The sequence below is a fragment of the Raphanus sativus genome, chromosome 1, assembly GCF_000801105.2.
Source record: "Raphanus sativus cultivar WK10039 chromosome 1, ASM80110v3, whole genome shotgun sequence".
Classification (NCBI taxonomy): Eukaryota; Viridiplantae; Streptophyta; class Magnoliopsida; order Brassicales; family Brassicaceae; genus Raphanus; species Raphanus sativus.
This window is the reverse complement of record NC_079511.1, coordinates 8,657,036-8,670,656: the sequence shown is the minus strand read 5'-3', so window position 1 is coordinate 8,670,656 and position 13,621 is coordinate 8,657,036. Positions and strand designations below refer to the sequence as shown.

The 13,621-nt window shown below is 36.3% G+C and overlaps 1 protein-coding gene across 1 annotated transcript; it reads left to right on the top strand.

The window, feature by feature from the left end:
* Nucleotides 1-7,313: 7,313 nt before the first annotated feature.
* On the top strand, nt 7,314-13,141 carry LOC108836461 (filament-like plant protein 4). Its single transcript, XM_057009407.1, has 6 exons — nt 7,314-7,710; nt 8,379-8,468; nt 8,552-8,771; nt 10,241-12,407; nt 12,484-12,541; nt 12,624-13,141. Exons 2-6 carry the CDS (start codon nt 8,379-8,381, stop codon nt 12,975-12,977), a joined length of 2,889 nt encoding a protein of 962 aa, XP_056865387.1. The 5' UTR covers nt 7,314-7,710; the 3' UTR covers nt 12,978-13,141.
* The last annotated feature ends 480 nt before the right edge of the window (nt 13,142-13,621 follow it).

Below are 13,621 nucleotides of genomic sequence, written 5' to 3'. Positions count from 1 at the left end.
TGGCATTTGAGCTTTAATAATTATAGTTAGATGGCAAAAAAAAAACTAATAAGGGACGGCAAATGTCATAATATTACAAAATGTATTAAAAATAGTTTTCAAATCATATTTAAAAATAATTTAAATGGATCAATTAAAACAAATAACAGAACCTATAAAGAATGGTATCGGGAATGTAAATGTGTCATAAAAACTTGGAAAGAATAATATTGACACGAACTCTTTTCTGCCTGTCCACAGTAATTTTGTGAGCATGCTCTGTAAATATATATATGAAAGCAAAAAAAAAAACCACAGTTCATCACGATGATAATGATTGCCAACAGAGGAAGCAAAAGATCAAAAAGAAAGTTGGATCATGTGACTTTTACAGAACAGAATCCTAAGGAATGTGACCTAATAAATAAATAAATTCTTTTTTTCTTGAACACAAATAAATAGTTTCTTAATTTTTCTTTGATGATGATGTTGGTAAATAATAAAAGATAATGCGTAAATGATTTTCTCAAATTTATATATATATTATATATATATATATAATTTTTTCTTTTACAAAAAGTATGTTTTTTTTTCACAAGAAAGAAGTGGAACAAAGCTGTCTAGTGTGCTGGTGGTGTTCGGGGACCCATCTCGTTGAAATATAACAAGTTAATTTATCTAAGTGTCTCAGAATGTTTAAAATTTTAATCGATTTTATCGACAATAAAAATTATAACGTACGAACAAAGCAAAGGCTGGAAAATAAAATTGGATCTATTTCGAGGTAGAAAATCACTCTCTTGTAATCATCGCTCGTCCACCACCGCCAGATTTTCTCTCTTTTTATTTGCTTAGTGTCATGTATTACTAATTATAGTAAAGTTAATAGCTAACCATTTTATATTTAATTTATCTTTTTGAGAATTTTTTAATTTGTTTTGTATCTTATATTTTTCATGTGTCTCGTATTTTATTTGTTAATTTGCTTATAAAGTAAATATTTTGGACAGAAATTCGGTTATTCTCCAAAACCAGCCTTTCATATGTCTATTTTCACAATTATTACGAATGCATGAGTATTCATTTTCTTATGGATTTAAAGCTCTGAGTAAATTCAACGTGCAGGAAAACTTCACATGCCATACACTGTAAATATATCTACGTGGCTCGCATGTGCATTGCACTTAAGGAGCCAACACTCTAAATTGAAGTTCTCCTTTTCGTGTCCTTTTTCTTTGTTTTGGAATTTCGCTCACATGAATATATTGTTCACGTTTCTGAACGTATACATATTACATTAATATACATCAGACAGAGAATATAAATTGGAAGTGGATGTATATAACATATGATAATAATGTCCACACGGACATGTAAGAGTTCGAGTTTTGTTTCAGATAAAAACTAAACTATTATTAAAACTAAATATTATAAAAAGTATTTGAGAATATACTTTCTATATGAAAACCAAATAGATAGTTGTACTGCTTATTATATATACACACATAATATAATAAAGTATGTATTTTGTGAGTAGTTGATGTACATCTGTCTTCGTTTTAGCTGGTAAAGGAAGGTTTATTTGTATTTTATTGTAGTTGGTAACAGTTACGAGTTTTAGGTCAGTATATATGTTTATCAGTTAAACTATTAAATAAATTAAACAACCACCTAATATTTTTAAATCAAATAACCCATGTACCATTTTTATTAAATACTGTAGCACAGTCCAGCTATTAGATTTGTAATAAAATGATGATTAGTAGATCAAATTATTTATTGCCATCAAAATTGGTTTGAGGGGTCATCACCGTACCAAATTAAGTAAATGGTTATAACCCCCTGATTAGAAGGTATCAATCCTATGTTTAGTGGCATAATTGTAGAACTGACGGTCATTATTCTGTTTAACGAGATAAATTAAGAGTCAATTTGCTGAAAATCCTAAAAAAATAGAAATTAACTAAATGCACATTTGACTCTTCCCAAGTCTCAACCTTTGCAGAGGAGCTCTCTGCATCATCCCAAAAAAGGCTCCTTCCACCTGCAGGTATCACCATTAATATATTTCCGTGGATCCTCTGGGGAATTTGGATTTGTCGAAATCAGGTTACCTTTGAGAATAGGATCTCGACGCCTACAGAAACAGTCCAAAAGGCTCTCCATGCGGCGAAGGAATGGGAACAGGCACAGCCATTGATCGGAGGAGGTTCTCATCGCCCTCAACTCGCATCTCCGGTTGCTCCTCCCCACACCGTCACGACGACATGCAACACCGATGGAGCCTGGAGAAGCGACACACTACAGGCGGGGACGGGCTGGATCATCAGGGACTCCAATCGCGAGATCTCTAGAGGAGGAAGCTCACACTCGTTCGTCTCTTCAGCCCTAATGGCAGAGGCTTTGGCGATTAGGGAAGCTCTCCTACATGCTGCCACCATCGGAATCACTTCAATCTGGCTACGATCAGATGCTCAAGCGCTCACCACAGCGATCCAATCGAACCGGCGACCGACAGAACTCTACGGTGTTTTGGCGGACATCGACTCGATCTCTTCCTCCTTTGTTTTCTGCAAAATTTCTTATGTCTCTAGGCTTTCTAATGGGCTGGCAGATTCTTTGGCTAAGGCCCATCTCGCCCATCTTGTATCTGCTTCTGCAAACAACTAATGGCCTATGGGCCTTTTAGATAATCAATTTCTGTTGCTCAAAAAAAATTAAATGCACATGATGTGACAATTTTGCTGTGTGTAGAGGATGCAAATTCTCATAAATTAATGATAAATTATAGAATCACTAATGATAAAAACATATACCAACTTTACTTTGGATCGATGTACGTTGGTCACTAATATAAAGTTTTAAGTTGAGCGTGTTTAGGTTAGCGGTCAACATCTACAGACAGTAGTATTAATCTTCTTTTTTTGGTATACTCAGCTCTAACAAGTTTTTTTTTGCCTAAACTTAGGTCTAATAAGTTTTTGTTTCTCTCGCATATTTGTTTTGTGTGAAGTTTGTCGTCTGGTCGAAGAGGGCAATTCACTAAGCTTTAGGTGAATTAATACGAGTTTTTTTTTGTGTGAATACGTTGTCGTTATACCACGAATCGAGGCTTTATTTAAATGGACCCAGCACAGTCTCCTCAATCAAATAAGACTAGATGGTTAAAAAGGTAAATTTGATATGATTATATACGAAGTTGGCCCACGATAGGTTCCACCTCAATGCAGTCATCCGATGTCGTTTTGTGTGTATAACCAGACGGGTCATGACCCGACTCGGTACACAGACCAAACAAGCGAACTATGACCCGACCATGGATAGTATAGCCTGTTAGTATGTTTTCTTGTCCCAGAGTCTTGTCGTTAATTATGCAATTTTACATGAAATTCATTATCAAGTAGTATACTACTATATTTTAATACCCATTTATTTTATCGTTTTGATAAGACAAATATTAAGGATGTATGTCGTATTTTTCTTCTCTGTAATTCCTTTTTGTTTCCTTACATAGGGATTGCCGTAAAATTGTTATGATTATTGAAAGATAAAGCATATACGTACTAATGACCCTAGACAATGTAGACATATCACGTGATGAAAAGCGCGTTACGTGGTCTTTATATATTTGGACCCACCTCTAATTACTTTTTAACTATTCAAATTCTCATTCATCAGTAGCCACTAAAACGCGATTCAACACAGCTCATCATATTCCAAACTTGCTTAGAATCCATAACTTTTTACGCTTTTTAGGTTTATATATTTTCATATAAATATTACTTTTTCAAAAAGCCACTTTATTTTTTTTCTATTCGTCTTCGTGAAGTTATAATTAGTATAAAGAATCAGATTCAATAATATCGAGCGAATTATATCCACTCTTGATTGTTGGTATAATAATTTATCTGTTGTTACGGGTGAGTGAAGCTAAGAATCATAGATGAAACAGATCACAGCCGTCGGATAGATTATGAGATCCACTGTACAGCGCATAGTAGCTAGGGTGAGATCAAACCGGTAAGCGTGTGAAACGGGGCCACGGGTCTTCCTTGCTGTCAGCTGCTGTTTTGATTTCGACAATAGTTGGATGTTGACTTTTTTTCCTCTCAATGATTTCAATTTTTTTTACTAAAACGATTTTAGTTTCAAAAGATAATTACAAGTTATCTATTTAAATTTAAAATCGATAAAATGTGTAGGTAGACAGTATACATTATATATTAGATGATATATAGCTAATGGAATTGATTATGATTGTTATTATGTAAAGTCGAAGCTATTTGATCCTAAGAAAATGACCTCGTTTATACTTTTATTTTTCTCTATTTGTCTCGTTCTTTACTGTAAAGAAATAATGTTTGCTTTTTCTGTAAAGAAAATAAGTCGTTATATCAGCTTTCCACTTTTTCAATTAATTTTCCAATCTTAAAAAAACAATTTAAATTATTTTTTTATTTCTTAACTTTCAGTCCGTGCTTTCAGTCCGTGGAATTGCTATATACAGACTGGGGTGTACAAACCTCTATTCGCTGGCTTGTCTCTAAACTAATGTAAATACAATTGCATGTAAGGACCATATCACTGAATGAATTTAACCATAGTATTAAATAAATAGTTTCACGTATTTTTGGTTGTTCGTAGCATATGACAAACTCAACTTGTATTTATCCTTTTTTCTAGGCAAAAGGTGGAAACTGATAGTGGATTGAGTTTCACCACTCTACGGTAGTCCGGTTTCCCGTATCTACTCCATCTTTGTCACTTACCACACTGGCATACTTATTTAGAAATTTATTCCATCGTATAAAAACATACAGGTTGTATACAATACTAATATATCTAATCATTTTCGATGTGATCAGTCAACGTAATTAAAAGGAAAACCAGTCAAAATTCTAGATGTAAATACAAATATGAAGAAACAAATTGTTTTTTTTTATAAGAAAAGAAACAAATTGTAAGGGAAAGCATATTTAATGGCAACCACGAGTCAGTGGTCGGATGGTACATGGCATTCCAGGATCCCAAAGGGATCTGAGTTCGAATCCGTTGCTATTCAGATTACCCTGATTTGTGGTCACGTGGATATGGACCATGCTTTCGACCCATTTGAAAATTCGGAAAAAAGGTCCATCCGTAAACTGCATTTCCCTTGGGGATTAGTGTGGGTCTCGGCCCGGGATACCCCCAAGTTTTTTTTTTTTTTTTTTTTTTTTTTTTTTTTTTTTTTTTTTATCGTCAGATTACCCTGATTTTTTTTTTATACCCCCAAACCTAATTTATCGTCCTCCGCCGTTTCGAGATCCGCCTGCCTCCCCGGTGCCAATCGGTGCTGTGGGAGGGCTCTTGTCGACCCCGCCACATCCAAATCCACCCCTGGCGTGAAGACTGTTGGTGATGTGACTTTGTCTCGGGTCGCCGTCTTCAGAGATGGTGTGCTTCGACTCGTCGAAGTTAAGAGGGGTTTTCGTCGCGGTGCTTCTAGTGACTGTGCCGCTGCTTCAACCTTCTCATCACCGAAGAAATCGTCTCCTCTCCCAACGCCGGTTCTTCTCTCCGGTAGAAATGTCGCTGTGGCCTCCGCTTCCAAAGGCTATCTGGGTATGCGTCGCCTGAGTTAGAGGTCCCGGGACCTCGGACTGGTTGAGATAGAGACATCTCTGACACTCCGTCAAGTCAAGATTAGGCGGTTAGCTACAGAGTGATGCATTAATTTAGCTCCTCTCCCCTCCTTTGTTGTTGGTGTTGGCGTTGCTTGTTGTTTGGATTGGAATGCAGGTTGAATTGTCTCAGGTTGTGGAGGTTCTCGGTCTTCTTGGAGCTCGGGTTAACACGGTGCGGCTGGAGGAGGTAGTAAGTCTCGGGAGATGGTGATGCTGCCCCTTTCTCTGTACCGACTTAGAGGGCGAGTCGGTCGAGATGGTTGAGCGCTATTAAGCACCCGTGGTGTCTGTTGTCTTGTCTTTTGCCAAAATTTGGGTTTAGTTCATTGTCCCAGCTCGGACCTGAGGACAGTCCTTGAGCGGGCGTGGTTCTGTTCCTCGGAGGAAGGCAAATTGGTTCAAGCAGCCGTATGAATCAGCTTCCCGCCAGCGTAGTGTTCCTCGTGTTTTTAGTTGCATGGGTCTCTCTTACATGCCTGTCTCGGTTCAACCTTCCATCCTGTTACTACAAGTTTGTATCAATACTTGATGTCCTGTTCGCTCCACAGCTGAACGGTTTCAAGTTTGATTGCTTTTTGCTTTCATGTTTTTTCTTTTTTTGCCATGAAAGTAAGTTCTAGAGGTCTTATAGATTGTTCATCACATCTTGTAAGTCTCAACAATTTCATTTCTGAAATGATATTTACCATTTAGCAAAAAAAAAAAACAGTATGCTCATGTAAGATTATGATGAGCTGGGTGAGGATTAAAACATTACAATAGAGAAACAATTACAGCATATAAAAAAAGGTTGTGTAATAAGTGTCACTATTTTATGCCATGTTCGGAATCGTGCTAGGCGTGAGTCGGGCGGTCAGTATGAGCCTAGAGAGTTGTAGAAAAATCGGAGATTAATCGCCGATTAATCGGGGATTAATTTTTAATGATTATTTAATTTTCTGTTAAATTATAGATATATATGAATGCTTTCCGTATACAGCAATGATATTTATAATGGCAGAATGGTTTCTGAAGCTGGATTCCAGGCAGCAAATAGCGGGTTTGATACCAGTGTTGTGCATTTCGCGATTTTTTTTTTTTTTTTCATTAATGGCATACTTGTAATTTTATCTTCTTCTTCCCTAATATGTTGTAGGGTTTCGCAGAAAAAATTGCAGAGCCGCCGTATCTTATATTTCACCGATTTCATCCATTTCTTTTGCGTTTTTCTAGATGTTCATGCTTAATATTCATAGATTTATCATTTAGCACTCGATTTTGAGTTCAAAACCTCAAAAACACGAACTTTTTTTGACGAGCCCGAGTTATTGACCGAACAAGACGAAATCGCCTCGCTTACCCTCCGCCTAACGTTTCTCTGCTGCTTAATCGGCCGGTGCGGCCGCGTTTTAGAACCTGATTTTTATGTATAGACGTCTTTATAGAGGTTTGGTGTATATAGAGACACCAAGACAAGAGAGACGCATTGAAGATTGAAGTCATATTATAGATTCCAAAACGTCAAAGGCTTAGGTTTATTTTCCTGGTGTCTTCTATTAATGGGATTGAGGAGCAAGGGAACCACATGTGATACATGTCATTGTTTTGCTATAATCGTGACAAGAAAACTTGACCAGGAAATTAAGAAAATAGGCTATTTAGTATTTTGTTTTGTATCTAAATTAATAAAAACAAAAGGCATATAAATTAGAATAATTTTTAATTAAATAGAATGATTTGTTGCTGTTTATTTAATATAGTTAAGAGTCGGAGAAAGAGGGTAAAAGAAAAGAAGGGGTAGCTATCATGGGTGGATTAGTTAAAAGGAGAGCCTCTGCTACGCTATAGGGGTTGAAGTGATAGAGAAGGCATACATACATAGATTACTTTCACCTTCAACATCACCACTACTATCACCATAACCCACCACACTTCCTCTATCTCTCTCTATCTATCTAGAAAAGGAGTAGATTCTCTGTTTTTTCTTTTTCTTTTTTTTCAATCTACTTGCTGCTGATATTGATGATTTAATAGCTCCTGATTTTTTTACGGTGGAGATTCTGTTTCAACTCCTCTGCATTTTCCGGTGAGTTACGGTGGTGCGATTGCTTTGCTTCGATTCCTTTTTTTTTCAAAACCTTCTCTATCGGAGGAGCTATATTACGTATTATCCTCCTCTGCTTCTTCTACGAACTTATTTTTTAAAAATATATATAGAGGCGTCGGTGACTTTTCGTTATCAGAGATGGTGACTGTAAAACGTCGGTGAAATAGTTTTTCTAACTATTATAATGGTGCGGTTACCTTTTGTGCCATTTGTATTCGGTTTTGGCGTTCGAATCCTGAATTCGAGTTAGTAGTAGTAATGGCCCTTTCTTATTTTTTTTTGTCGTGATTCCACCTTGAAATCGGTTTTTGGAGCTATTCCATTATTAGTTTCAACTTTCTAGATTCCACTCGTTTACAAGTGTGTGTTCAAGCTCTCTTCGTAATCAGAATCATACTCCTTTCTCCCTTTTTTGTTTTGTTTTCGTTCCTTCGTCTTCTTCGTTTGGACTTGAAATTGAATTATCTCAGTGGATTGCGATCGTTCGTAGTTTTTGCTTCTGGATCTCTGAATTTTTAGTTTCCTTTTTTGGCATTTTCTTTCTCGTTTGACTTTAGTACTTGTTCTGGAAACTTCATTGTTATTCTCCGTGATCCGAATTTTTGTTTTTTTTTTAAATAACTGAGAAATATTTGGATGTTGTGTAGATGGATCGTAAGAGTTGGCCATGGAAGAAGAAATCCTCTGAGAAAACACCGCCTACAGTCACCACCGAGGTTCTTGACCAACACCACCACGTAACTAACTAACTTCACCTCTCTCTCTTGATTCTCTCAGTTTGTTTTCCTGATAATTGATAATTAAAAAAAATATTAAACAGGAGAATGGGAAGAAGGCGAGCTACATCCAGATCTCCTTCGATCAATACTCTCATTTCAACGCTTTGAAAGACCAAGTTCACAATTACGAACAACAAGTCTCAAACCTAGAAGATCAGATCAAGGATCTCGACTCCAAGCTCTCCACAGCTAATGCAGATGTTACTGCCAAGGAGCTTCTCGTCAAACAGCACTCCAAAGTCGCTGAAGAAGCCGTCACTGGTATATATAATATATATATATTATGATATTATTTAAACGGGAAAATCGCATAAAAAACCTTCAAAGTGTCACTTACTAGCACTTTAAACCTTGAAGTTTTTTCACTAACATTTTTAACCTTCAAAGTGACTTTTGTATCATAAAAAACCTCCAAATCAAAAAGTTGACCTGTTCAGCAGGAAATTTTTCAAAAATAATTATTTAATTAATAAAATAAAAATAAATAAATAAATAAATCCAAATAATAAATAAAAATCGAAACCTTAATAAAATGCACAAAAATGAAAATATAATAAAAATTGAATAAATATTTTAAAAATTAAATAATTTTATAAAATTTTAACAAAATAAAAATAACTAAAATTGTAATAATAAATAAGATTAAATTTAAATAGAGAAGAACTAAATAAAAAGTTCAATTTTTTAAAAAAAAATTCAAAAATTTTACGATTTTTTATTTAATTTATGATTTTTTATTAAATTTTACGATTTTTGTTTAATTTTTTGATTATTTAACTAATTAAATAATATTTTAAATAATATTATTTAATAAGTAAAATAAACAAAAAAATAAAAAACCAGAAAATTAAACAAAAATCGTAAAATGTAATAAAAACTAATAAATTAAATAAAATTAGAAAAAATTAGAAAAATCAGAAAATTAATTAATATTTAGAAAATTAAAGTTCAAAAATAAATGAGATCAAATTAAAAAAAAACATAAAAATAAAAAATTCATATATTTCAAAAAAAATGAAAATTCAAAAGTTTTGAAAAATATTTTTTGTCATTTTTAACGATGATGTTGGAAACTATCATTGGAGATATGGGCCATATAACCAAAGTATCAGCATATCAAAACCGATCGGGTATTTTGATAGATCCAAAACCGGTCGGGTTCGGGTTTTTCGGTTCGGGTTCGGGTTCGGTTCCGGATTATGGATAATATGCCCAGGCCTAGATATGGCAATTATCGCCATTGTTAATGGTTATGTGAGAAACCATCATCGTAACTAGTGAATTTTGAATTTTCTATTTTCCATTTTAAAAAAAAATTGTGAACTTTTTATTTAGTTCTTCTCTATTTAAAATTTAATTTTATTCATTATTAATTTTTAGTTATTTTATTTTTTTAATACTTTAGAAAATAATTTTAAAAATATTTATTTAATTTTCTAAAATTTTAATTTTTTAAATTTTTGTAAATTTTATTAAAAATTTCGACTTTATTTATTTTTGGATTTTTATTTATTTATTTTGTTTATTTTATTAATTAAATAATTATTTTTGAAAAATTACCTGCTGAACCGGTCAACTTTTTGATTTGGAGGTTTTTTATGATACAAATGTCACTTTAAAGGTTAAAAGTGTTAGTGAAAAAACTTTAGGGTTTAAAGTGCTAGTAAGTGACACAGAGTTGTTTTTTTTTCCTTCTTTTGATTAATTGTTTTTATTTTATTATTTTTCAGGATGGGAAAAAGCTGAAGCAGAAGCTTCCTCATTGAAAACATCTCTGGAAACCGTTACGCTCGCCAAGCTAACCGTTGAAGACAGAGCTGCGCATTTAGACGGAGCTTTGAAGGAGTGTATGAGACAGATAAGGAGTCTAAAAGAAGAGAACGAGCAGAAGCTGCACGACGTCATCTCAACAAAGACCAACCAGATGGACAAGCTCAGAGACGAGTTCGAGTACAAGATCCGCGAGTTCGAGCAAGAGCTGCTACGCTCCGGGGCCGAGAACGACGCGCTCTCTAGGTCGCTGCAGGAGAGGTCCAACATGCTTATGAGGATACGCGAGGAGAAGTCTCAGGCTGAGTCTGAGATCGAGCATCTCAAGAATAACATAGAGTCTTGTGAGAGGGAGATTAATACTCTCAAGTACGAGACTCACGTGATCACCAAGGAGCTCGAGATCAGGAACGAGGAGAAGAACATGAGCATGAGGTCAGCTGAGGCGGCGAACAAGCAGCATCTGGAAGGTGTCAAGAAGATCGCGAAGCTGGAAGGTGAGTGCCAGAGGCTAAGGACGTTGGTGAGGAAGAAGCTTCCAGGTCCTGCGGCGCTTGCGCAGATGAAAATGGAGGTTGAGAGTTTAGGGGGGAGAGGAGAGTATGGAGATCACAGGCAAAGGAGGTCGTCACCGGCTAGGCCGTCTAGTCCTCTCATGTCACCAATGTCAACACATCATCAGATGTCAGAGTTCTCGCTCGACAAGTTTCACAAAGAGAACGATTTGCTGACGGAGCGGTTAGTGGCGATGGAGGAAGAGACCAAGATGCTTAAAGAAGCGTTGGCGAGGCGTAACAGCGAGCTTCAAGTGTCGAGGAACCTCTGTGCCAAGACGACAAACAGGGTTCAGACGTTGGAAGCTCAGATGGTGATGATGAGTAAGAGTAGTCCAACGAAGAGTGGGTTTGACGTATTCTCTCACCAGAATGCTAGTAACCCTCCAAGTATGGCTTCGATGTCTGAGGACGGAAACGAAGATGCTAGAAGCATCGCTGGGTCTTTGATGTCTGAACTCTCTCAAACAGCTAAGGATAATAAAAACAGTGCCAAGATGAAGAAGACAGAGAGTGCTAACCAGTTGGAGCTTATGGATGATTTTCTAGAAATGGAGAAGCTAGCAAATGACTCTGAAGCTGAGGTTTCACCAGCGACGCAGCTGAAGCAAAGAATCTCCACTTTGCTTCAGTCTCTCCCCAAAGATACCGCCTCTGAGAAGATTTTGGCAGAGGTACAATGTGCTATTGAAGATGCGGGTAGTGTTGCTAAGCTGCCTTTTGAATGTGATGAACCTAATGTTGCTATGCCAAATGAGACCACAGAGGAGAACGTTACCGTCGTTGAGGTAATAATAACACAAGAACTGTCTCATGCTCTATCTCAGATATACAACTTTGTTTCCTATCTTGGGAAAGAAGCAACGCAGTGTCAGGACACATTCTCACAGAAAGTTCAAGAGTTATCTGTCACATACGACAGAGTCTTGAGCAAGGAGAAGACTCTAGAGGACTTTCTGTTTGATCTCTCACGAGTTTTAGTCGATGCTAGCGAGCTGAAAATCAATGTGTTGTTGGGATATAACCCGTCTGAAGTGGAGATTCAAAGTCCAGATTGCATCGATAAAGTGGCTCTACCGGAGAACAAAGCACATCTTCGGAAAGATTCATCAGGTGAACATGGTTGTTCTCAGAGCTCTGATTCCGAGATTCCAGATGACTGCAACGGTACATCTGGCTATGATGCCAAGCTCTCAGCAGCAGCAGCTTGTAAGTTTACATTAGAAGAGTTTGAAGAGTTGAAACTGGAGAAAGAAAAGGCAGAGACCAACCTTGCAAGCTGTGAAGCAGATCTCGAAGCAACCAAGTCAAAACTACAAGAAACAGAGCAGCTTCTTGCCGAGGTCAAATCAGATTTGGAATCTGCTCAGAAGTCTAATGGCATGGCCGAGACTCAGCTTAAATGCATGGTGGAGTCGTATAGATCTCTTGAAACTAGATCAGCTGAGCTGGAAATTGAGTTGAGTTCCCTGAAAAGCAAGATCGAGAACTTAGAAGATGAGCTTCATGAAGAAAAGGAAAATCACCGTGAGGCTTTAACCAAATGCCAAGAACTCGAGGAGCAATTACAAAGGTATGTTAAAAACTAAACGTTGCTCTCTTTTCTTTCACCGTAAAGTCTCTAACTTTGCTTCTCTACAAAACTTCAGGGACAAGCAAAAGTGCCCGACTTGTTTAGTTACTGAAGCTGATCCTAAAACCAAACAGGTAACTTTCGAAAACAAAACTTCATTTACTATCTAACCAAGACGGTCATTTTTTAAATCTTGTGTTTATGGAATGGTTACAGGACAATGAGCTAGCAGCTGCAGCAGAGAAGCTACAAGAGTGTCAAGAGACTATATTGCTTCTCGGGAAGCAACTCAAATCCATGTGTCCTCCCACAGAACAGGTTGCTTCGTCTACAAGCCAAGAACAAACCCTAAACCTAGAAGAAGACAACGAATACGCAACTACAAGTCCTCAAGGCAACAGAATGAGCTCGCCGTCAGAAACACCAGCGATGCCTACGATGAGATCTCCGGTAGGGTCAAAACATAGACACACCAAGTCAAACCCATTATCATCATCGTCCTCGTCGGGACTTACCCCTGAGAAACACTCTAGAGGATTCAGCAGGTTCTTCTCCTCTAAAGCAAAGTAAACAACAACAACAAAAAGAGAGAAAAATAATCTATAAATCTAACTATGTTGTATATCGTATCTATTGCTGCTATATATACGGTATTTTTACTATGTGGGAATGTTTTTTAACTTTAGTTTTTTTCTTTTTCTTTCCGTAATGACAACAAGTTTGGTGTTGATTTCTACGGCGTGTAAATGTCAATCTACCCATCTCTGTATTGTTTTTTTTTATGTATAAGGTTTCTAGAAAAATACATTAATTAAAAAAATGGAATTCTCATTTTTGAAATTAAATTTAACTTTTGAACTAAGCCCAGCCCAATAAATTCGTCTCGTGGGCAACTTTTATGGCACTTTGTCAATCGCATGATCGCGTCACTACTCCTATTTTCAGTTGAATCATCGCTTTTTGTAGTTAAGAAGGGGGAAAGTATTAGTGTATCTTCATTTCATTTGTTACATCTCCTCGGTTGGCAAACAGAATACAAAGATCTTCGAATAGCTAGTTCGTGAACTTGAATTTTAACTCGATTCTTTACTATAGAAATAGAATAATAGTACGTCCCAACTCCCAACAGTTGTCCAGAAATAATCAACAATAAATCGAATTTGAAGGCCGGAATCAAAGTTTGAATTCGAAGTTTAGTTTTATAAAATAATAAA